Genomic DNA, 25124 nt, shown 5'->3' with positions numbered 1-25124 from the left:
TCCTTTCAGTCATCCCATACATACTGATTGATCATACAATAAAAGATATGTAAAAGAACTCTACTGCTTAAATTATAAGAGTATAGTATCCTGAGAGTCTAGAAGAGAGTAAGGCAAAGCCAAGAAATAGGATGAATGAAAAAATAAAGATGACTGTGCTTAGAAAACATTGCAACATGCTACTCCAGTCTCTCCTAGTACCTGTTTTAGAGTTGTTACAAGTCTGATGGATACGTTTCTTCTTCTTGGAAGTAAATTACTCTTTTCACTTGCAGAAAAACTTTATTTAATCATGAGATCACATTTCCAGTTAGAAGTGTTAGGAGGTAACATGGAAGACAAGAAAAATGAAAAGCCTCGTTAATTCTTATTCAACCTAGGTGTCAGCTGAAATGTCATTTGCACACAGAGGCCTTTTGTAACCAGCAGCACTTATATAAATTATTATGTCCCATTATTATTCTCTCACAGAGCACCCTTTTCTCATACTTCTTAGTATTTGTCACAGTTTGCAAATTACATAGTCATTTGTATATTCATTTACTTTATGTCTGTATCTCCCCACTGGCCTTCAGCTCCTTGGGGACAGAAACTATTTTCTGTTTTGCTTTCTAGTGTATCCTTAGCACTTATCACAGTTCCTGGTACATGGTAGATGCTCAGTAAATATTTTTGGTTGACAATGAATTGTAAAATGGGAGGGGTAAGAAAGAGGAAAGGATGAAGGGAAAACCAGGAGCCGCCCTTAGGGTAGTAAACAGCCTGTCTTTTGCCATCTTTGTAGGTATATGCCACTCTGAAATTCCTTTCAGAATTACTACAGAAATTTCAGAAGTTATTTTAGCCCAAATCTCCATATTGTTATCTTTTACTAAAAATTACTTCATGACCATTTTTATCTTTTATAAAATTATAAGTTTGGATTACCATACCCAAAAGATGTCTGTGACCTGGCTCAAAGGACACTTCAGTATTATTATCCTTCTTAGAATTATAACATGCATCGCTAGAACATTTCATCAAGGTTTAGGAACTTTTTAGATTCTCCGTCTAGTAGAACAGAACATTTAACAGATATTCCACCAGTATACTTCATAGTGTTCCTGTGAAAACTTTTTTCAGTTATAAAGAGCTCAGGGAAAGAGTCTGGAAAAGAAGAGCAAATCTGAGGGAGAGGGATGAAAAGTAAAGGAGTCAGGAGACCTAAGAACCTAAGGGGAGGAAAAGTGAAATGAAGCAGCAGAAAAAAAATATTTGAAACACACCTCTGACCAAATGAAAATGCATATTGTAGAATACGTGGTCGAGTTTAGGGAATTTTTCAGGCTCTCCCGTCTTCAGCATTGTCCATAGTTGGTAGGATTTGGATACGCAGGACAGGAGAGGCCGGAGCCAGGGAAGGCATGCTGTGTGGCAGGCACCTACTGTAGCATCAGGAAGCCCCGCCAGTCCATGGGACAAAGGTGAGGCCAGGCCAGGATACAGAGTGCCAGGCTGACAAATTCAGTCTTAAACTTTGATTCTGCTTAAATTCTCATTTATACCTAATGGAAAAATATAACTCAGTAAGTATGTATTTCCTTGGATAAAGAAAAGAAAAAGTATTGAAAATTATATTTTAAAAAGTCAAGCAGTAATAAATGTATTTCCTACTTAAGGAATAGTCTGTTATTCTATATATTTTAAAAAGGAAATAGATGATTTAGATGAGATTTTTTTCAATCATTCCCACATGATATATTTTAATCTACAATGTCTCTAACCTATTTATACCATCTAAGCCAAACAAATCAAACTGTTTTGAAAACTTGGAAAATAAATGATGCATTAACTCATATGAAGATAAGCATGTGTTTGAAATTTTACATCCCTTCCCTTAATTAGACAGCCACTCCAAAGGTAATTTAAAAAAAAAAAAAGAAGTACACTCTTGGTCTCTACAAGACAGAATTCACCATTGAATTTTGTTTTGATGATTTTAAGTGTTTCAGATAGCCAGGTTAGGACCCATAATTTTAATTGGTGGCAGAGATCTTTTGATTGTTATATTTGGAAATCGCCAAATATTGCTTTTCCAAACTGTAGCAAATTTGAATCCACAGTTAGCCGCTAAGAAAAATGTGTTATTGGCTTAATTTCCACCTAAGTAAGCTACTGAAAAAAGCAGTAAGCTTTTTAGCTATTAATAATAATTTCTTCCCATCATGGAATTAGTTTATTCATGTGTTTATTTAGCATATATTTACTGGGTGCCTCTTATGTGCCAGGCACAAGGCTAAAGGCTGCAGATAGAGAGGTTAAAAATCCAGTGCCACCCCTCAGAAACTAGCTAGAATATGGCAGATTCCTGGATAGTTCCCCATGCCAGTTCACAGTCAATAGATTTCTTATTCATTGTCACTACCATAAATATAAGAGGCTGAGATGAGAATTTCTCCACCAAAAATTATGCCTGTGGATTCTTGCCTTTCCTGACGGCTTCCTTTTCTCTGATGCTAAGCTTTATTCACCATGGCAGCACAACTCAGCACGTTTGCCCCAATGTACACAGTTAGCTTTACTCTATTGTGAGGAAAATCTGAGGTCAATTATACATATGGTATCCTGTTGCTGTCAGTTTTTTCAGGCTTAATACCTGAGACTGTCTCTTTCGGACCCACCCAATAATTACTCCCCTGCTTTTTAAAAATAGCTTTATTTAGGTATAATTGACCTATAATGAACTACACATATTTGAAATATATAATCTGATTAGTTTTGACATACATGTATAGCTGTGAAAGCATAATCACAATCAAGAGAGTGAACAGTGCCATTATCAGCAGAAGGTTCTTTGTGCCTCTCTGTGATCCCTGTCTACGCCCCACATCCCCCTGCTGTACTCAGCAAATAACTGATACTGTTTTGAGATTCATCCATGCATGTATCAATAGTTCATTCCTTTATATTGCTGAGTGGTATTCTATTTTGAGTTAATTTCTTATATGGTAAAGGTATGGATTGAAGTTCTTTTTTTTGCATATGGACATCCCATTGTTCTAGCACCATTTGTTGAAAAATTTTTTAAAAAGCCTGTCCTCCTCTACTGAATTGCCTTCATACCTTTGTCAGAAAGCAATTGATTTTTTATGTGTGAGCCTATTTCTGGACTCTGTATTCTGTTCCTTCGATCTGTTTATCTTGTGCCAGTACCACACTGTCTTGATTACTGTAGCTTTGATATAAGTCTTGAAATCAGGAACTGTTAGTCCTCCAACTTTGCTCCTTTTCACACTTGTTTTGACTATTCTAGACACTTTGCACTTCCATGTGAATTTTTATAATCGGTTTGTCAATTAGTGAAAAAAATGCCTGCTGGGATTTTGATTTGGCCTTGTTTTTGAATCTACAGATAAACTTGGGAAGAATTAACATTTTAACAATATTAAGTCTCCTAATTCATGAACATGACATTTCATTTATTGATGTCTTCTCAAATTTCCTTTAGCAACATTTTGTTGAATGTTTCTTAACATGGAAGTTGAGATCACTGATTTGAGACCTTTCTTATTTTCTATTATAGGCTTTTTGTGTTATAAATTTCCCCTGAAGTACTTGATATGTTGTGTTTTCATTTTCATTCAGTTCAGAATACTTTCTAATTTCCCCTTTGATTTCTTCTTTGACTCATGGGTTATTTAATTTCAATGTTGCTGGAGATTTTTCCAGTGATCTTTCTGTTATTACTTTCTAATTTAATTACATTGTAATTGGAGAACATACTTAGTATGAATTGATTCCTTTTAAATTTATCGAGACACATTTTATGGCCCAGAATCAAGTTTATCTTGGTAAATGTTCATTTGAGAAGAAGGTTGAGAAGAATACTGTGGTTGGGTGGAGTGTTCTATCAGTGACAATTAGGTCAAGTTGGTTGATAGTGTTGTTCAAGTCTTCTCCATCCTTCCTGATTTTCTGTCTACTTGTTCTATTATTGAAAGAGAGGTATTAAAATCCCTGACTATAAATTGTGGATTTGTCTAATTTTCCTTGTACTTCTATTCATTTTTGCTTTATGTATCTTAAAGCTGTTATTTGTTTCTATCATGTTTAGAATTGTTACCTGCTCTAATTAATTGACCCCTTCATCATTATGAAATGACCTTCTTAATACACAATGATAATCTTTGCTCTAAAATCTACTTGATCTGATATTATATAGCCACTTTAGCTTTCTTTGGACTAGAGTTATCATCTTTTAACATACTTTTACTTTTAACCCATTTGTGATTTTACATTTGAAGTACATTTGATTTAGGCAGCATGTAGATGGATCTTGCTTCTTTTTTTTTCTAACATCTTTATTGGAGTATAATTGCTTTACAATGGTGTGTTAGTTTCTGCTGTATAACAAAGTAAGTCAGCTATACATAAACATATATCCCCATATCTCCTCCCTCTTGCGTCTCCCTCCAACCATCCCTATCCCATCCCTCTAGGTGGACACAAAGCACCGAGCTGATCTCCCTGTGCTATGTGGCTGCTTCCCACTAGCTATCTATTTTACATTTGGTAGTGTATATAAGTCCATGCCACTCTCTCACTTCCTCCCAGCTTACCGTTCCCCCTGCCCATGTACTCAAGTCCATTCTCTGCGTCTGTGTCCATCCACCTCACTACAAATAACTCAGTTTCATTTCTTTTTTATGGTTGAGTAATACTCCATTGTATACATGTGCCACATCTTCTTTATCCCTTCATCTGTTGATGGACACTTAGGTTGCTTCCATGTCCTGGCTTATTGTAAATAGAGCTGTGATAAACACCGTGGTACCTGACTCTTTTGAATTATGGTTTTCTCAGGGTATATGCCCAGTAGTGGGATTGCTGGGTCGTATGGTAATTCTATTCTTAGTTTTTTAAGGAACCTCCATACTGTTCTCCATAGTGGCTGTATCAATTGACATTCCCACCAACAGTGCAACAGGGTTCCCTTTCCTCCACACCCTCTCCAGCATTTATTGTCTGTCGATTTTTTGATGATGGCCATTCTGACTGGTGTGAGGTGATACCTCATTGTAGTTTCGATTTGCATTTCTCTAATGATTACTGATGTTGAGCATCCTTTCATGTGTTTGTTGGCAATCTGGATATCTTCTTTGGAGAAATGTCTATTTAGGTCTTCTGCCCATTTTTGGATTGGGTTGTTTGTTTTTTTTGATATTGAGCTGCATGAGCTGCCTGTATATTTTGGAGATTAATTCTTTGTCAGTTGCTTCGTTTGCAAATATTTTCTCCCGTTCTGAGGGTTGTCTTTTCATCTTGTTTATGGTTTCCTTTGCTGTGCAAAAGCTTTTATGTTTCATTAGGTCCCATTTGTTTATATTTGTTTTTATTTCCATTACTCTAGGAGGTGGATCAAAAAAGATCTTGCTGTGATTTATGTCAAAGAGTGTTCTTCTTATGTTTTCCTCTGAGAGTTTTATAGTGTCCAGTCTTACATTTAGGTCTCTAATCCATTTTGAGTTTATTTTTGTGCATGGTGTTAGGGAGTATTCTAATTTCATTCTTTTACATGTAGTTGTCCAGTTTTCCCAGCACCACTTATTGAAGAGGCTGTCTTTTCTCCATTGTATATCCTTGCCTCCTTTGTCACAGATTAGTTGACCATAGGTGAGTGGGTTTATCTCTGGGCTTTCTATCCTGTTCCATTGATCTATAATTCTGCTTTTGTGCCAGTACCATACTGTCTTGATGACTGTAGCTTTGTAGTATAGTCTGAAGACAGGGTGGCTGATTCTTCCAGCTCCGTTTTTCTTTCTCAAGATTGCTTTGGCTATTCGGGGTCTTTTGTGTTTCCATACAAATTGTGAAATATTTTTTGTTCTACTTCTGTGAAAAATGCTATTGGTAGTTTGATAGGGATTGCATTGAATCTGTAGATTGTTTTGGGTAGTATAGTCATTTTCACAATGTTGATTCTTCCCATCCAGAAACATGGTATATGTCTCCATCTGTTTGTATCATCTTTAATTTCTTTCTTCAGTGTCTTATAGTTTTCTGCATATAGGTCTTTGGTCTCCCTAGGTAGGTTTATTCCTAGGTATTTTACTCTTTTCGTTGCGGTGGTAAATGGGAGTGTTTCCTTAATTTCTCTTTCAGATTTTTCATCATTAGTGTATAGGAATGCAAGAGATTTCTGTGCATTAATTTTGTATCCTGCTACTTTACCAAATTCATTGATTAGCTCTACCAGTTTTCTGGTAGCATCTTTGGGATTCCCTATGTATAGTATCATGTCATCTGCAAACAGTGACAGCTTTACTTCTTCTTTTCCGACTTGGATTCCTTTTATTTCTTTTTCTTCTCTGACTGCTGTGGCTAAAACTTCGAAAACTATGTTGAATAATAGTGGTGACAGTGGACAACCTTGTCTTGTTCCTGATCTTAGAGGAAATGGTTTCAGTTTTTCACCATTGAGAACGATGTTGGCTGTGGGTTTGTCATATGTGGCCTTTATTATGTTGAGGAAAGTTCCCTCTGTGCCTACTTTCTGCAGGGCTTTTATCATAAATGGGTGTTGAATTTTGTCAAAAGCTTTCTCTGCATCTGTTGAGATGATCATATGGTTTTTCTCCTTCAGTTTGTTAATATGGTGTATCACATTGATTGATTTGCATATATTGAAGAATCCTTGCATTCCTGGAATAAACCCCACTTGATCATGGTGTATGATCCTTTTAATGTGCTGTTGGATTCTGTTTGCTAGTATTTTGTTGAGGATTTTTGCATCTATGTTCATCAGTGATATTGGCCTGTAGTTTTCTTTCTTTGTGACATCTTTGTCTGGTTTTGGTATCAGGGTGATGGTGGCCTCGTAGAATGAGTTGGGGAGTGTTCCTCCCTCTGCAATATTTTGGAAGAGTTTGAGAAGGATAGGTGTTAGCTCTTCTCTAAATGTTTGGTAGAATTCGCCTGTGAAGCCATCTGGTCCTGGGCTTTTGTTTGTTGGAAGGTTTTTAATCACAGTTTCAATTTCAGTGCTTGTGACTGGTCTGTTCATATTTTCTATTTCTTCCTGGTTCGGTCTCAGCAGGTTGTGCATTTCTAAGAATTTGTCCATTTCTTCCAAGTTGTCCATTTTATTGGCATAGAGTTGCTTGTAGTAATGTCACATGATCGTTTGTATTTCTGCAGTGTCAGTTGTTACTTCTCCTTTTTCATTTCTAATTCTATTGATCTGAGTCTTCTCCCTTTTTTTCTTGATGAGTCTGGCTAATGGCTTATCAATTTTGTTTATCTTCTCAAAGAACCAGCTTTTAGTTTTATTGATCTTTGCTATTGTTTCCTTCATTTCTTTTTCATTTATTTCTGATCTGATCTTTATGATTTCTTTCCTTCTGCTAACTTTGGGGTTTTTTTGTTCTTCTTTCTCTAATTGCTTTAGGTGCAAGGTTAGGTTGTTTATTCGAGATGTTTCCTGTTTCTTACGGTAGGATTGTATTGCTATAAACTTCCCTCTTAGAACTGCTTTTGCTGCATCCCATAGGTTTTGGGTCGTCGTGTCTCCATTGTCATTTGTTTCCAGGTATTTTTTTATTTCATCTTTGATTTCTTCAGTGATCTCTTGGTTATTTAGTAGTGTATTGTTTAGCCTCCATGTGTTTGTATTTTTGACAGATCTTTTCCTGTAATTGATATCTAGTCTCATAGCGTTGTGGTCGGAAAAGATACTTGATACGATTTCAATTTTTTTTAATTTACCAGTGCTTGATTTGTGACCCAAGGTATGGTCTATCCTGGAGAATGTTCCATGAGCACTTGAGAAGAAAGTGTATTCTGTTGTTTTTGGATGGAATGTCCTATAAATATCAATTAAGTCCATCTTGTTTACTGTATCATTTAAAGCTTGTGTTTCTTTCTTTATTTTCATTTTGGATGATCTGTCCATTGGTGAAAGTAGGTTTTTAAAGTCCCCTACTATGATTGTGTTACTGTCAATTTCCCCTTTTATGGCTGTTAACATTTGCCTTATGTATTGAGGTGCTCCTATGTTGGGTGCATAAATATTTACAATTGTTGTATCTTCTTCTTGGATTGATCCCTTGGTCATTATGTAGTGTCCCTCTTTGTCTCTTTGTAGTGTCCGTCTTTGTCTCTTTACTTACTATAATAAAATATATAGTCTTTATTTTAAAGTCTGTTTTGTCTGATATGAGAATTGCTACTCCAGCTTTCTTTTGATTTCCATTTGCATGGAATATCTTTTTCCATCCCCTCACTTTCAGTCTGTATGTGTCCCTAGGTCTGAAGTGGGCCTCTTGTAGACAGCATATATACGGGTCTTGTTTTTTTATCCATTCAGCCAGTCTGTGTCTTTTGTGTCTAGCATTTAATCCATTTACATTTAAGGTAGTTATCGATATGTGTGTTCCTATTACCATTTTCTTAATTATTTTGGGTTTGTTGTGGTAGGTGTTTTCCTTCTCTTGTGTTTCCTGCCTAGAGAAGTTCCTTTAGCATTTGTTGTAAAGCTGGTTTGGTGGTGCTGAATTGTCTTAGCTTTTGCTTGTCTGTAAAGGTTTTAATATCTCCATCGAATCTGAATGAGATCCTTGCTGGGTAGAGTAATCTTGGTTTTAGGTTTTTCTCTTTCATCACTTTAAATATGTCCTGCCACTCCCTTTTGGCTTGCAGGGTTTCTGCTGAAAGATCAGCTGTTAACCTTATGGGGATTCCCTTGTATGTTATTTGTTGCTTTTCCCTTGCTGCTTTTAATATTTTTTCTTTGTATTTAATTTTTGATAGTTTGATTAATACGTGTCTTGGCGTGTTTCTCCTTGGATTTATCCTGTATGGGACTCTGCGCTTCCTGGACTTGATTGACTATGTCCTTTCCCATACTAGGGAAGTGTTCAACTATAATCTCTTCAAATATTTTCTCAGTCCCTTTCGTTTTCTCTTCTTCTTCTGGGACCCCTATAATTCAAATGTTGGTGCGTTTAATGTTGTCCCAGAGGTCTCTGAGACTGTCCTCAATTCTTTTCATTCTTTTTTCTTTATTCTGCTCTGCGGTAGTTATTTCCACTCTTTTATCTTCCAGGTCACTTGTCCATTCTTCTGCCTCAGTTATTCTGCTATTGATTCCTTCTAGAGAATTTTTAATTTCATTTATTGTGTTGTTCGTCATTGTTTGTTTGCTCTTTAGTTCTTCTAGGTCCTTGTTAAACGTTTCTTGTATTTTCTCCATTCTATTTCCAAGATTTTGGATCATCTTTTACTATCATTGCTCTGAATTCTTTTTCAGGTAGACTGACTATTTCCTCTTCATTTGTTTGGTCTGGTGGGTTTTTACCTTGCTCCTTCATCAGCTGTGTATTTCTCTGTCTTCTCATTTTGCTTAACTTACTGTGTTTGGGGTCTCCTTTTCGCAGGCTGCAGGTTCGTAGTTCCCGTTGTTTTTGGTGTGTGCCCCCATTGGGTGAGGTTGGTTCAGTGGGTTTTGTAGGCTTCCTGGTGGAGGGGACTGGTGCCTGTGTTCTGGTGAATGAGGCTGGATCTTGTCTTTCTGGTGTGCAGGACTGCATCCGGTGGTGTGTTTTGGGGTGTCTGTGAACTTATTATGATTTTAGGCAGCCTCTCTGCTAATGGGTGGGGTTATGTTCCTGTCTCGCTAGTTGTTTGGCATAGGGTGTCCAGCACTGTAGCTTACTGGTCGTTGAGTGGAGCTGGGTCTTCATGTTGAGATGGAGATCTCTGAGAGAGCTTTCACCATTTGCTGGAGCACCAAGGTCTTGCTTTTTTATCTAATCTGAAAATCTCTGCCTATTTATTTATTTATTTATTTATTTATGTATGTATGTATGTATGTATGTATGTATGTATGTATTTATTTATGTATGTATGGCTGCATTGGGTCTTCGTTGCTGCGCACAGGCTTTCTCTAGTTGCGACGAGCGGGGGCTACTCTTCGTTGTGGTGCCCGGGCTTCTCATTGCAGTGGCTTCTCTTGTTGCGGAGCACAGGCCCTAGGCACACGGGCTTCAGTAGTTGTGGCACGAGGGCTCAGTAGCTGTGGCTCGTGGGCTCTAGAGCCCAGGCTCAGTAGTTGTGGCGCACGGGCTTAGTTGCTCCGTGGCATGTGGGATCTTCCCAGACCAGGGCTCGAACCCGTGTCCCCTGCATTGGCCGGCGGATTCTTAACCACTGTGCCACCAGGGAAGGCCCTGCCTTTTTAATTGGAGCATTTAGACCAGTTATATTTAATCTGATTATTGATGTAATTAGGTTTAAGTCTATTATCTTACCATTGGTAGTATTCTTCTTTGTTCCTAAAAAAATGCTACTTTATTTGATCGAATATTATCATAGCTATACTAGTTTTCCTATGGTTAGCATTTTCCTAATATATCTTTTTTCATTCTTATACTTCTACTTGTACTTTAGACGTGTCTCTTGTAAATGGCCTCTAAGGTGGATTCTGACTTTAAACTTTTTAACATGTACCTAAAATCTAAAGCTAATCAATGTACCTTTTTTCCAAATATTACCAGGATCTTAGGAGAGTTTTCTCTGCTATCACTCGTTTTTTTTCCCATTTTACATGTTATTGTATCGAGTATTCTATTAATTTTTTTAACCTCATCAATCAAATATTATTTGTTATACCACTTTCTTTATTCACCATTCGTTTTCACATCTCAGATGTCCCTTCTGGAATGTTTTTTATTCTTCCTGAAGAAATCCTTTGGAAGTTACTGTCATAAATTTCGTTCTGAAGTTAATTTTTGCAATTGCTACTCACTGGAAAATTAATGGTGGTATGGCTGGTTGACAGTTATTTTCTTTTAGTATCTGCTCCCATTGTGGCTATTAAGAAATCTGCTTTAGTATAGTTGCTGGTAACTTCACATATAATCTGTCATTTCTGTCTGGCTGCTTTTTACATTGTTTGTTTGTCTTTGGAGTGCTTCATTTCACTATGAGTTGCCTAGATGTGAGGTTTTTTTATTTTAACTTTCTTCTAATTCATTATGACTCTTGAATCTGAGAATTCATGTCATTCATCATTTTAAGAAAATTCTCATCCATTATATATTTGAATATTTCCTCTCTCCTCTTTGGGGCTCAAATATAATAAAACTTTTTATTCTGTTATCTGTGTCTTTTAATTTTTACTTTTATATTTTCTGTATCTCAGTGATATTTGGGGAAATTTCAGAGCTTGTCTGTTTCATAGTATCTTTTCATCTGAGACTAATCTGCTATTTAACCTCCTTATTGAGTTTTAATTTCAGTTATGTTTTTCACATTTTGAAGTGAAATTCTATTTTGATTCTTTTTCAAATCAATCTGATCTTTTACCTTGTTTTTTTTACCTAGTACCTTGTTTTGTGCTCCTGTTTTTTATTATAGTCCTTTAAATAATTTAAGCAAACTTATTTTATATTCTGTATTTAGTTATTCCAATGTCAGACATCCTCCAGAGTCTAAATCTGTTTGTTGCTTTGGCTGGCTTGCTAATGGTGTCTTGTTTCCTTCTGTGTTTTGAAATTTGGATTGTAAATTCATGTTCAACCGGGACTTTTTGTGGAAATCCTTTAAAGCTTAGATTACTGTAAGTCCATCCATAGAGAATTTGTATAAAATTCTGTTAGCTCCCCTGGGTGTTACCATTTCGGGATGGCTTTCAGTCAATGTCTCAGTTAAGGGTTTTCCAGCAGTACTGTACATGTGAACCCCAAACTCACGTTAGGAAAACATTATTAGGCTGAGAGAGACATGTTATTTTGTTCTCTTCCAGTGTTTGTAGGTGGACTTACATTAAAGGCCTAGTCTTCAGAGGGTCCCCACTTTACATAGGAGTCTCAGTTCCAATTCTCTATATTTTGTGAGATCAAATCTGTTAAAATCCAAGAGTTGAAGTTATGAGATCAATAAAAGCGATTTCAGTACTCAACTCACCCCTGAGGCTTCCTGCTCCCTCTTTTTTTGTCCCACAGGGATTTCCCTTCATTTTATGTGAGCTTACCTACACATTATAAAATTATATTTTGTATACTTCTTCAGCATTTCTTGGCATTTTGTAGTGGCAGAATTTTTCAAGATGTGTATTCCTACGCAATAGCAGGAACAGGAGTTCTCCCATTTTAGTTCATAGACTTTATCTAGACTGACTTTTTGGGTTACAACTTTTCATTCTAGTTCCTCCATTCTTTAAGGCTAAAGGCAAGCTATTATTATTAGCACCATTTTAATTTCTGAAGGAGCCAGATCTTCAGCTGTTCTTTGGTTTTGGCATCTTGTCAAAACCATTATTTGGGTTGTCATTCTTTAGGAATCCTGTTTTCTCTCTGGCTAAATCCTCAAAGGGCTTAAATCATTTGGAACTTTTCAGTTATCATCTTCCTTGATGTCTCCTGCATGTGCCTTGTTGGCAACTCTCTTCTTGATGTTTTCCTCCCCTGACTTCTGAGTTGCCTTTTTTTCCTGATTTTGTTCCTACAAAACTCAGCCCCCAGTGCTGGCTCCTCTTCCTCTGCCTACCTTTCACACTTGGCTTTTCCTCAGTCTCTTTCTTTCTGTTTTCTCTTCTGCCCACCTGGAATCCCTGGGTTATGGGGTCTACTTTCGTCTCTTCAGCTGTTATCTGCATTCTGCCTGTCCGCAGCCCTGGCCTCCCTTGAGCAGCAGGTCTGTATATCCAACTGCCTACTCAGACCCCTGGGGCTCCCACCCCCATCATTTGGCAGCACTAACACTTTGCCAGAAGTTCTGATCTACAGGAATGGGGAGGTATGTCCTCTAGAAGATGCTGGTTTTCATCTTTTCCTCTTATAACAAAACAAAGTGAAATACTAAATTTGTTCTTTGAAGAAAAATGTTAACATATTACCAAAGCACTGATAGTGTTGAAGGGTAAATAAACCCTGAAAGGTCTTGTTTTAGGGAAGAATCATGATTGCAATTGGTAAAAGAAAAAAGGCTGGTGGATGCTAAGAATGTACCATTGTGGTGCCTCATAAAGATGTGATGAAATAATGTTAAGACTTGTTGAAAATTATACCCCCTAAATACTGTTAAGTGACTGTTTCACTTACTGAAATGAATTCTCTGCATGTGTGTTTTCCTTCTAGATTTTCCTCTTTAAAAGGATGTCATTGACGAGCCAGAAAAGTAAAAAGCAGAATAATAATGAGCCACTCCCAGAGATAAAATCAATAGGAGATAAAATAGCTTTTAAAAGGAATAAGAAAGATGCCAACAAGAACCACATGGGGCAAAATCATCAGGATACCTCACCCCCAAATATGGAGAGAAGGTCAAAATCTTGTATAATACTATGAATATATGTTTATGTTTTCATGGTCACCAAGCCCATTGTAATTTATACTTGAAAAACATTTGAGTTCTGACAGAAAGTTTCTAATAACAAACTTTTAAAGATATAACTTAAGAATATGTTTTATTTGGTTTGAATCGTACGACCAGTTTTGATATTTATTTAAATGCTGATATTTTTGACAAGCAATTTCAGAATATGTGTATCTCAGACTCTCCTTCAAGTGTTGTGGCCTTAACTGTTCAGTGTTGCAATATAAAATATACTTTTATATGTGAAACAAATTAAGATATTTCATAGTTTTTACTAAATTTTACTTCTTTATAATTTCATAAGGCAATATTTGCAATCTCATGACACTAACAGTTTTTAATGTATTTGCAATTTTCAAACACTGAGTCAAAATTGTTTTTAATGAACATATTTTAATAAACTATAGCTGGTCGGTTCCACTGTTTAAATGGGTGAATATCAATAAAATTTGGAGGTACTTGGAGTTATCAGTTGACAAAACAGGGGCAAAAGAAATCTCATTTTAAAATATTGAAAGATGCAAAATGCATTTACCTTTGAGTAAAGAAAGTATCAGGGCAACTGTATAAACAGGACATCTTTGTGGAGAAACTGTGTTGAAATTTCTTTGCTTCCTGCTCCTCTCTTTAGGGAGGTGATTTGACATGAAAACATTGCAGATTATCTGCACCGTTTGACCATGCCACAGATCACCAGTCTAGGAGAACCGGACACAGCCAGACTGGCTCATTGCAGCTGTCTCTAGCATTGACAGTGGTAACTAAGGTTGGCTGTGTCACACAGTGCTCTGCCACAAGGAATAGGAAGGGTAAAGCTGCTAAGTCTGCTCTAATAGAAACATTGCTTTCCTATGCTCACAGATGCTACTTATTTAATTGATCAAACTACCTTCGTTTTTCCCATTCTAACTTCTGACTAAAACATTTGCTTATTCAATCACAGTGACCATTGCCCCATTTAAACAAAACAAAACAAAAATACTCCATCTTTGTGTTTCACGTGCAAGGGCTGTAAGGATGTTAGTCTAGAATAGGTGTGATTTTGAAATCTTACAAAATAGTCTCCTATATTACATTTAGTGGAATTCTAATTTTATTAAAGGTAAATTTAATAAAAATTTTTGCTATTGCCACTATAGTACTAGTACAGTATTGTAAAAATACTTTGCCAAAATATAACCTATAGAAGCCAAGTGGAAGTGAAACTCACAGTAATACTAAGACATGCCAGTTGTGATAGGCAGGATTCTAAAATGGCCCCCAAGGTTCCTGCCTGCTGGTATACTTGCCTTGAATAATCCCTTCCCCTTGAGAGTAGGGGAGACCAGTGAATATGATGAGCTATCGCTCCATTGCTTATGTTATATTATGTGGAAAAGATGAAATATTTTGCAGATATAATTAAGATTCCTAATGAGTTAACTTTAAGCAAAAGAGAGAGCATCCCAGGTGGGCCTGACCTAATCAGGCGAGTCCTTTCAAAAAAGATCTAGATGTCAGAGTTGGAAGAATTCAGAGCAATTCAAAGCAGTAGAGATGCTCTCCTGTTGGCCTTGAAGAAGCAAACTGCCATATTATGGAGAGGGCCATGTGCCACGGTGAGAAGCCTCTAGGGTCTGAAGGCTTCTACTCTACAACTGCAAGGCACTGAATTCTGCCAACAACCAGTGAGCTTGGAAGAGGAACCCAATCCTCAGATTAGACCATAGCCCTGGCTGACACCCTGATTGCAGCTTTGTGAGGCCCTGAGCAAAGGACCTAGCTAAGTAGTACCCAGGCTCCTGACCCATGAAAACTATGAGATAACTATATGTTGTTCTAATCCACTAACTTTATGGTAATTTGTTATGCAGCAGTAGAAACTAACATCAGTTTTATTCTGGGAAAGGGCCTCTCTCAAATCGGAAAGTTGGAAAGTCTTCATCTCAGGAATGAGGGGATATTTTATTAAATTTAACAAAAAATACATTTAAACCAGGGATCGCATAACTGAAGTATTTTCAGAGGCTAAACAGATAAGCGTAATGGAGCTGCTGCCAATCTGTTCTACCTGGTAATTGCTGTTTCTCAATACTGGGCCCAGTGTTGCCAGACCCTCAGCCATTTTAAGAGTCTCATGCTCTACCAACTGAGCTAGCCAGACGGCTTCCCCTCAGCCATTTTAAAAAGAAGGTGGAAATGCGGGTTTTTATATAGACAACTCATTCGTGTACATGTCCATATGTGCATGCATGTACATAAACAGGGAGAGCCAAACCATAGCTGCAGGCCCAGTTTTGCCCACAAAGGGCAAATTGTGACCTGTTTTTTTTTTTTTTTTAAATATACACAGGCAAGCCTGCACTGTTAAGAGCTTTTTTTTTTTTTAATTTTTTATTTATTTATATTTTATTTTTGGCTGTGTTGGGTCTTCGTTTCTGTGAGAGGGAGAGGGCTTTCTCCAGTTGCGGCAAGCGGGGGCCACTCTTCATCACGGTGCGCGGGCCTCTCGCTATCACGGCCTCTCTTGTTGTGGAGCACAAGCTCCAGACGCGCAGGCTCAGTAGTTGTGGCTCACGGGCCCAATTGCTCCGCGGCATGTGGGATCTTCCCAGACCAGGGCTCGAACCCGTGTCCCCTGCATTGGCAGGCAGATTCTCAACCGCTGCGCCACCAGGGAAGCCCCTGACCTCTGTTTTAAACAAAGTACATTATTTTGGCAAGAGAAATTTGTTTACAAGGAAAACATGTTGAAATAATTAATTAGGCCCTGGATTCATCTCAATTGTAATCTTCCCTAGTTTGGCCTCAGATTTTAAGCAGGAAATGAGAGTTAAAGGATTAATTAGAAAAGAGATGATTCTACTAAGGAGGTAATTTTTTTGTTGCATACAAATTCATACTAAGCCTTCTTGGGAGTGTGGGGAGTTGGAGGATGATGGAGTATAACTATATTGAATACAATAAAGTAAGATGTTTCTGCTGGAAGAAGCTACATTAAAGTTAAGAGACAACAGACAAACAGGCTTATTAATAGCAGTCCCTCCAACAATTGTGACGGATGACTACTTTGGCATAATGTTAATACACAGTCCTAATCACTGAAACGTCAGGAAATGTTATCCTAACCGTAAAATTATTTACGAAAACTACAGCAGGAAATTTTATCTGACCAGGCCAAGCTGCATTCCCAAATAGTTCCATTTGCTTTCATTTTCATCTGGTATGTATAATATGTATATTATGATAAATGAGATATCTTAAAGGTAAGGTTAGCAGTGGACTAGAGAGCTATATCTAACTTTAAATGACATTAATATGTTTTTATTTTCAGAAAAATCTTATCTGATTCGTGGTTAACATCTATCCCAAGATGAAACAAAAATTTTTTTTATATTCGAGAAAAGCTTTTGAAGTTTCTCAGAAGTAATCTTTACAAGTACTTTGTTTAGAATTTGTCTAAATAGTAGCACAGTACTTCTAAAAGTTACAGAATTTTCCCTATGAGTGTGTTTATTACAACAGAAGTTTTCTATTATAATGTCTCAGTCTATCAATTGCTAAAATCATTAAAGTTCTGTACATAGGAATATTTGATTTTATATTTTTAGGTAACTTATAATTTCCAACTTAGCATCAGATTTATATTAACTCCTTAATTGGTATAATTATGTAATTTACTGCATATAGTAATTAAGAATTACAAAAATTATATAAAAGCATAAACTAATTTGGGAAACCTTTTTAATTAAATTGAAACTTTCATTTTTGAATTGAATACTGATTTACAATAGTGTGTTAGTTTCCGGTTTACAGCAAACTAATTCAGATATATATGTGTGTGTGTGTGTGTGTGTGTGTGTGTGTATTTTAGATTATTTTCCATTACAGGTTATTACAAGATATTGAATATAGTTCTCTGTGCTTATAGTAAATCCTTGTTGCTTATCTATTTTATGTATAGTAGTTTGTATCTCTTAATCCCATACTCCTAACTTATCCCTCCCCTTCTCCCTTTCCCCTTGGGTAACCGTAAATTTGTTTTCTAGGTCTTTGAGTCTGTTTCTCTTTTGTATATAGGTTCATTTGTATTATTTTTTAGATTCCACATGTAAGTGTTATCATATAGTATTTGTCTTTCTCTGTCTGACTTACTTCACTTAGTATGATATTCTTTAGGTTACTCCATGTTGCTGCAATGCCATTTTTTCATTCTTTTTTATGGCTGAGTAATATTTTGTGTGTGTGTGTGTGTATATAAGAAGATATATATATCTTCCTAAACCAGTCATCTGTTCATAGACACTTGGCTTGTTTCCATGTCTTGGCTATTGTAAATAGTGGTGCTATGAACGTTGGGATGCATGTATCTTTTCAAATTAGAGTTTTCATCTTTTCTAGATATGTGTCCAGGAATGGGATTGCTGGATCATATGGTAGTTCTATTTTAACTTTTTAAGGAACCTCCATACTCTTCTCCATAGTGGCTGCACCAATTTATATTCCCACAAACAGTGCAAGAGGGTTCCCTTTTCTCCACACCCTCTCAGCATTTATTATTTGTAGACTTTTTGTGTGTGTGATATACTTTTTTTTTAACATCTTTTTTGGAGTATAATTGCTTTACAATGGTGTGTTAGTTTCTGCTTTATAACAAAGTGAATCAGTTATACATATACATATGTTCCCATATCTCTTCCCTCTTGCATCTCCCTCCCTCCCACCCTCCCTATCCCACCCCTCTAGGGGGTCACAAAGCACCGAGCTGATCTCCCTGTGCTATGCGGTTGCTTCCCACTAGCTATCTATTTTACGTTTGGTAGTGTATATATGTCCATGCCACTCTCTAACTTTGTCCCAGCTTACCCTTCCCCCTCCCCATATTGTCAAGTCCATTCTCTAGTAGGTCTGTGTCTTTATTCCTGTCTTGCCACTAGGTTCTTCATGACCTTTTTTTTTTTCCTTAGATTCCATATATATGTGTTAGCATACTGTATTTGTTTTTCTCTTTCTGACTTACTTCACTCTGTATGACAGACTCTAACTCCATCCACCTCACTACAAATAACTCAATTTCATTTCTTTTTATGGCTGAGTAATATTCCATTGTATATATGTGCCACATCTTCTTTATCCATTCATCCGATGATGGACACTTAGGTTGCTTCCATGTCCTGGCTATTGTAAATAGAGCTGCAATGAACATTTTGGTACATGACTCTTTTTGAATTATGGTTTTCTCAGGGTATATGCCCAGTAGTGGGATTGCTGGGTCGTATGGTAGTTCTATTTTTAGTTTTTTTTAAGGAACCTCCATACTGTTCTCCATAGTGGCTGTATCAATTGACATTCCCACCAACAGTGCAAGACTGTTCCCTTTTCTCCACAACCTCTCCAACATTTATTGTTTCTAGATTTTTTGATGATGGCCATTCTGACTGGTGTGAGATGATATCTCATTGTAGTTTTGATTTGCATTTCTCTAATGATTAATGATGTTGAGCATCCTTTCATGTGTTTGTTGGCAATCTGTATATCTTCTTTAGAGAAATGTCTATTTAGGTCTTCTGCCCATTTTTGGATTGGGTTGTTTGTTTTTTTGTTATTGAGCTGCATGAGCTGCTTGTAAATTTTGGAGATTAATCCTTTGTCAGTTGCTTCATTTGCAAATATTTTCTCCCATTCTGAGGGTTGTCTTTTGGTCTTGTTTATGGTTTCCTTAGCTGTGCAAAAGCTTTTAAGTTTCATTAGGTCCCATTTGTTTATTTTTGTTTTTATTTCCATTTCTCTAGGAGCTGGGTCAAAAAGGATCTTGCTGTGATTTATGTCATAGAGTGTTCTGCCTATGTTTTCCTCTAAGAGTTTGATAGTGTCTGGCCTTACACTTAGGTCTTTAATCCATTTTGAGTTTATTTTTGTGTATGGTGTTAGGGAGTGTTCTAATTTCATACTTTTACATGTACCTGTCCAGTTTTCCCAGCACCACTTATTGAAGAGGCTGTCTTTTCTCCACTGTATATTCTTGCCTCCTTTATCAAAGATAAGGTGACCATATGTGCGTGGGTTTATCTCTGGGCTTTCTATCCTGTTGCATTGATCTATATTTCTGTTTTTGTGCCAGTACCATACTGTCTTGATTACTGTAGCTTTGTAGTATAGTCTGAAGTCCGGGAGCCTGATTCCTCCAGCTCCGTTTTTCTTTCTCAAGATTGCTTTTGCTTTTCGGGGTCTTTTGTGTTTCCATACAAATTGTGAAATTTTTTGTTCTAGTTCTGTGAAAAATGCCAGTGGTAGTTTGATAGGGATTGCATTGAATCTGTAGATTGCTTTGGGTAGTAGAGTCATTTTCACAATGTTGATTCTTCCAATCCAAGAACATGGTATATCTCTCCATCTATTTGTATCATCTTTAATTTCTTTCATCAGTGTCTTATAATTTTCTGCATACAGGTCTTTTGTCTCCTTAGGTAGGTTTATTCCTAGATATTTTATTCTTTTTGTTGCAATGGTAAATGGAAGTGTTTTCTTAATTTCACTTTCAGATTTTTCATCATTGGTGTATAGGAATGCAAGAGATTTCTGTGCATTAACTTTGTATCCTGCTACTTTACCAAATTCATTGATTAGTTCTAATAGTTTTCTGGTGGCATCTTTAGGATTCTCTATGTATAGTATCATGTCATCTGGAAACAGTGACAGCTTTACTTCTTCTTTTCCGATTTGGATTCCTTTTATTTCTTTTTCTTCTCTGACTGCTGTGGATAAAACTTCCAAAACTATGTTGAATAATAGTGGTGAGAGTGGGCAACCTTGTCTTGTTCCTGATCTTAGTGGAAATGGTTTCAGGTTTTCCACCATTGAGGACCATGTTGGCTGTGGGTTTGTCATATATGGCCTTTATTATGTTGAGGAAAGTTCCCTCTATGCCTACTTTCTGCAGGGCTTTTATCATAAATGAGTGTTGAATTTTGTCGAAAGCTTTCTCTGCATCTATTGAGATGATCATATGGTTTTTCTCCTTCAGTTTGTTAATATGGTGTATCACATTGATTGATTTGCATATATTGAAGAATCCTTGCATTCCTGGAATAAACCCCACTTGATCATGGTGTATGATCCTTTTAATGTGCTGTTGGATTCTGTTTGCTAGTATTTTGTTGAGGATTTTTGCATCTATGTTCATCAGTGATATTGGCCTGTAGTTTTCTTTCTTTGTGACATCTTTGTCTGGTTTTGGTATCAGGGTGATGGTGGCCTCGTAGAATGAGTTGGGGAGTGTTCCTCCCTCTGCAATATTTTGGAAGAGTTTGAGAAGGATAGGTGTTAGCTCTTCTCTAAATGTTTGGTAGAATTCGCCTGTGAAGCCATCTGGTCCTGGGCTTTTGTTTGTTGGAAGATTTTTAATCCCTTTTCAATTTCAGTGCTTGTGATTGGTCTGTTCATATTTTCTATTTCTTCCTGGTTCAGTCTCGGCAGGTTGTGCATTTCTAAGAATTTGTCCATTTCTTCCAAGTTGTCCATTTCATTGACATAGAGTTGCTTGTAGTAATCTCTCATGATCGTTTGTATTTCTGCAGTGTCAGTGGTTACTTCTCCTTTTTCATTTCTAATTCTATTGATTCGAGTCTTCTCCCTTTGTTTCTTGATGAGTCTGGCTAATGGCTTATCAATTTTGTTTATCTTCTCAAAGAACCAGCTTTTAGTTTTATTGATCTTTGCTATTGTTTCCTTCATTTCTTTTTCATTTATTTCTGATCTGATCTTTATGATTTCTTTCCTTCTGCTAACTTTGGGGTTTTTTTGTTCTTCTTTCTCTAATTGCTTTAGGTGCAAGGTTAGGTTGTTTATTTGCGATGATTCCTGTTTCTTACGGTAGGATTGTATTGCTATAAACTTCCCTCTTAGAACTGCTTTTGCTGCATCCCATAGGTTTTGGGTCGTCGTGTCTCCATTGTCATTTGTTTCTAGGTATTTTTTGATTTCCCCTTTGGTTTCTTCAGTGATCACTTCGTTATTAAGTAGTGTATTGTTTAGCCTCCACGTGTTTGTATTTTTTGCAGATCTTTTCCTGTAATTGATATCTAGTCTCATAGCATTGTGGTCGGAAAAGATACTTGATACGATTTCAGTTTTCTTAAATTTACCAAGGCTTGATTTGTGACCCAAGATATGATCTATCCTGGAGAATGTTCCATGAGCACTTGAGAAAAATGTGTATTCTGTTGTTTTTGGGTGGAATGTCCTATAAATATCAATTAAGTCCATCTTGTTTAATGTATCATTTAAAGCTTGTGTTTCCTTATTTATTTTCATTTTGGATGATCTGTCCATTGGTGAATGTGGGGTGTTAAAGTCCCCTACTATGATTGTGTTACTGTCAATTTCCTCTTTTATGGCTGTTAGTATTTGCCTTATGTATTGAGGTGCTCCTATGTTGGGTGCATAAATATTTACAATTGTTATAGCTTCCTCTTGGATCGATCCCTTGATCATTATATAGTGTCCTTCTTTGTCTCTTGTAATAGTCTTTATTTTAAATTCTATTTTGTCTGATATGAGAATTGCTACTCCAGCTTTCTTTTGATTTCCATTTGCATGGAATATCTTTTTCCATCCCCTCACTTTCAGTCTGTATGTGTCCCTAGGTCTGAAGTGGGTCTCTTGTAGACAGCATATATACGGGTCTTGTTTTTGTATCCATTCAGCCAGTCTGTGTCTTTTGGTGGGAGCATTTAATCCATTTACATTTAAGGTAATTATCGATATGTATGTTCCTATTCCCATTTTCTTAAATGTTTTGGGTTTGTTATTGTAGGTGTTTTCCTTCTCTTGTGTTTCTTGCCTAGAGAAGTTCCTTTAGCATTTGTTTTAAAGCTGGTTTGTGGTGCTGAACTCTCTCAGCTTTTGCTTGTCTGTAAACGTTTTAATTTCTCCATCAAATCTGGATGAGATCCTTGCTGGGTAGAGTAATCTTGGTTGTAGGTTTTTCTCCTTCATCACTTTAAATATGTCCTGCCACTCCCTTTTGGCTTGCAGAGTTTCTGCTGAAAGATCAGCTGTTAACCTTATGGGGATTCCCTTGTGTGTTATTTGTTGTTTTTCCCTTGCTGCTTTTAATATGTTTTCTTTATGTTTAATTTTTGATAGTTTGATTAATATGTGTCTTGGCGTGTTTCTCCTTGGATTTATCCTGTATGGGACTCTCTGTGCTTCCAGAACTTGATTAACTATTTCCTTTCCCATATTAGGGAAGTTTTCAACTCTAATCTCTTCAAATATTTTCTCAGTCCCTTTATTTTTCTCTTCTTCTTCTGGGACCCCTATAATTCGAATGTTGGTGCGTTTAATGTTGTCCCAGAGGTCTCTGAGACTGTCCTCAGTTCTTTTCATTCTTTTTTCTTTATTGTGCTCTGCAGTAGTTATTTCCACTATTTTATCTTCCAGGTCACTTATCCGTTCTTCTGCCATTGATCCCTTCTAGAGTATTTTTAATTTCATTTATTGTGTTGTTCATCGTTGCTTGGTTCCTCTTTAGTTCTTCTAGGTCCTTGTTAAATGTTTCTTGCATTTTGTCTATTTTATTTCCAAGATTTTGGATCATCTTTACTATCATTATTCTGAATTCTTTTTCAGGTAGACTGCCTATTTCCTCTTCATTTGTTAGGTCTGGTGTGTTTTTACCTTGTTCCTTCATCTGCTGTGTGTTTTTCTGTCTTCTCATTTTGCTTATATTACTGTGTTTGGGGTCTCCTTTTCGCAGGCTGCATGTTCGTAGTTCCTGTTGTTTTTGGTGTGTTCCCCCATTGGGTGAGGTTGGTTCAGTGGGTTGTGTAGGCTTCCTGGTGGAGGGGACTAGTGCCTGTGTTCTGGTGGATGAGGCTGGATCTTGTCTTTCTGGTGGGCAGGTCCATGTCTGGTGGTGTGTTTTGGGGTGTCTGTGGCCTTATTATGATTTTAGGCAGCCTCTCTGCTGATGGATGGGGCTGTGTTCCTGTCTTGCTAGTGGTTTGGCATAGGGTGTCCAGCACTGTAGCTTGCTGGTCGTTGAGTGAAGCTGGGTCTTGGTGTCGAGATGGAGCTCTCCGGGAGATTTTCACCGTTTGGTATTACGTGGAGCTGGGAGGTCTCTTGTGGACCAGTGTCCTGAAGTTGGCTCTCCCACCTCAGAGGCACAGCCCTGATGCTTGGCAGGAGCAGCAAGAGCCTTTCATCCACACGGTTCAGAATAAAAGGGAGAAAAAATAGAAGGAAAGAACGAAAGAAAGAAGGAAGGAAGGAAGGAAGAGGATAAAATAAAATAGATAAAGTTATTAAAATAAAAAATAATTATTAAGAAAAAAAAATTTTTTAAGTAAAAAAAAATGTACAGACAGAACCCTAGGACAAATGGTGAAAGCAAAGCTATACAGACAAAATCTCACACAGAAGCATACACATACACAGTCACAAAAAGAGGAAAAGGGGAAAAAATAATATATCTTGCTCCCAAAGTCCACCTCCTCAATTTGGGATGATTTGTGGTCTATTCAGGTATTCCACAGGTGCAGGGTACATCAAGTTGATTGTGGAGCTTTAATCCACTGCTTCTGAGGCTGCTGGGAGAAATTTCCCTTTCTCTTCTTTGTTCGCACAGCTCCCGAGGTTCAGCTTTGGATTTGCACCCGCCTCTGCGTGTAGGTTGCCTGAGGGCGTCTGTTCTTCACTCACACAGGACGGGGTTAAAGGAGCAGCTGATTCGGGGGCTCTGGCTCACTCAGGCCGGGGGGAGGGAGGGGTACGGATGCGGGGCGAGCCTGCAGCAGCAGAGGGCAGCGTGACGTTGCACCAGCCTGAGGCGCGCGCCGTGTGTTCTCCCGGGGAAGTTGTCCCTGGATCACGGGACCCTGGCAGTGGCGGGCTGCACAGGCTCCCGGGAGGGGTGGTGTGGATAGTGAGCTGTGCTTGCACACAGGCTTTTTGGTGGCGGCAGCAGCAGCCGTAGCGTCTCATGCCCGTCTCTGGGGTCCGCGCTGATAGCCGCGGCTCGCGCCCGTGTCTGGAGCTGCTTTAAGCAGCGCTCTGAATCCCCTCTCCTCGCGCACCGGGAAACAAAGAGGGAAGAAAAAGTCTCTTGCCTGTTCGGCAGCTCCAGACCTTTTCCCGGACTCCCTCCCGGCTAGCTGTGGTGCACTAACCCCTTCAGGCTGTGTTCACGCCGCCAACCCCAGTCCTCTCCCTGGGATCCGACTGAAGCCCGAGCCTCAGCTCCCAGCCCCCGCCCACCCCGGCGGGTGAGCAGACAAGCCTCTCGGGCTGGTGAGTGCTGGTTTGCGCCGAGCCTCTGTACGGGAATCTCTCCGCTTTGCCCTCCGCACCCCTGTGGCTGCGCTCTCCTCTGTGGCTCCGAAGCTTCCCCGCTCTGCCACCCACAGTCTCCGCCCACGAAGGGGCTTCCTAGTGTGTGGAAACGTGTCTTCCTTCACAGCTCCCTCCCACTGGCGCAGGTCCCGTCCCTATTCTTTTGTCTCTGTCTTTTCTTTTTTCTTTTTTTTTTCTTTTCTTTTTTTTTTTTTATAAGGCATCTTTGAGAAGTTATCTTTTAAATTTTTTATTTATTTATTTTTATTTATTTATGGCTGTGTCGGGTCTTCGTTTCTGTGCGAGGGCTTTCTCTAGTTGCGGCAAGTGGGGGCCACTCTTCATCGCGGTGCGCGGGCCTCTCATTATCGCGGCCTCTCTTGTTGCGGAGCACGGGCTCCAGACGCGCAGGCCCAGTAGTTGTGGCTCACGGGCCCAGTTGCTCCGCGGCATGT

The 25124-nt window shown here is 38.0% G+C and overlaps 1 protein-coding gene across 2 annotated transcripts in view; it reads left to right on the top strand.

Moving 5' to 3' along the window:
• The window catches only part of RPGR (retinitis pigmentosa GTPase regulator), a 63812-nt gene extending 50253 nt beyond the window's left edge, over positions 1-13559 (top strand). Inside the window, exon 18 of one of the 2 annotated variants that reach the window (XM_068532763.1) lies at positions 13116-13559. In XM_068532763.1, coding sequence (XP_068388864.1) covers positions 13116-13325 — 210 coding nt within the window. In that variant the 3' untranslated portion in view covers positions 13326-13559. The remainder of the gene's footprint in view (positions 1-13115) is intronic. The other variant, XM_068532765.1, reaches the window with a different exon arrangement.
• Positions 13560-25124: the final 11565 nt, after the last annotated feature.

Source organism: Eschrichtius robustus, chromosome X, assembly GCF_028021215.1.
Source record: "Eschrichtius robustus isolate mEscRob2 chromosome X, mEscRob2.pri, whole genome shotgun sequence".
Taxonomy (NCBI): Eukaryota; Metazoa; Chordata; class Mammalia; order Artiodactyla; family Eschrichtiidae; genus Eschrichtius; species Eschrichtius robustus.
Note: the sequence above shows the minus strand (reverse complement) of the source record. Positions and strands in the feature narration are given on the sequence as shown.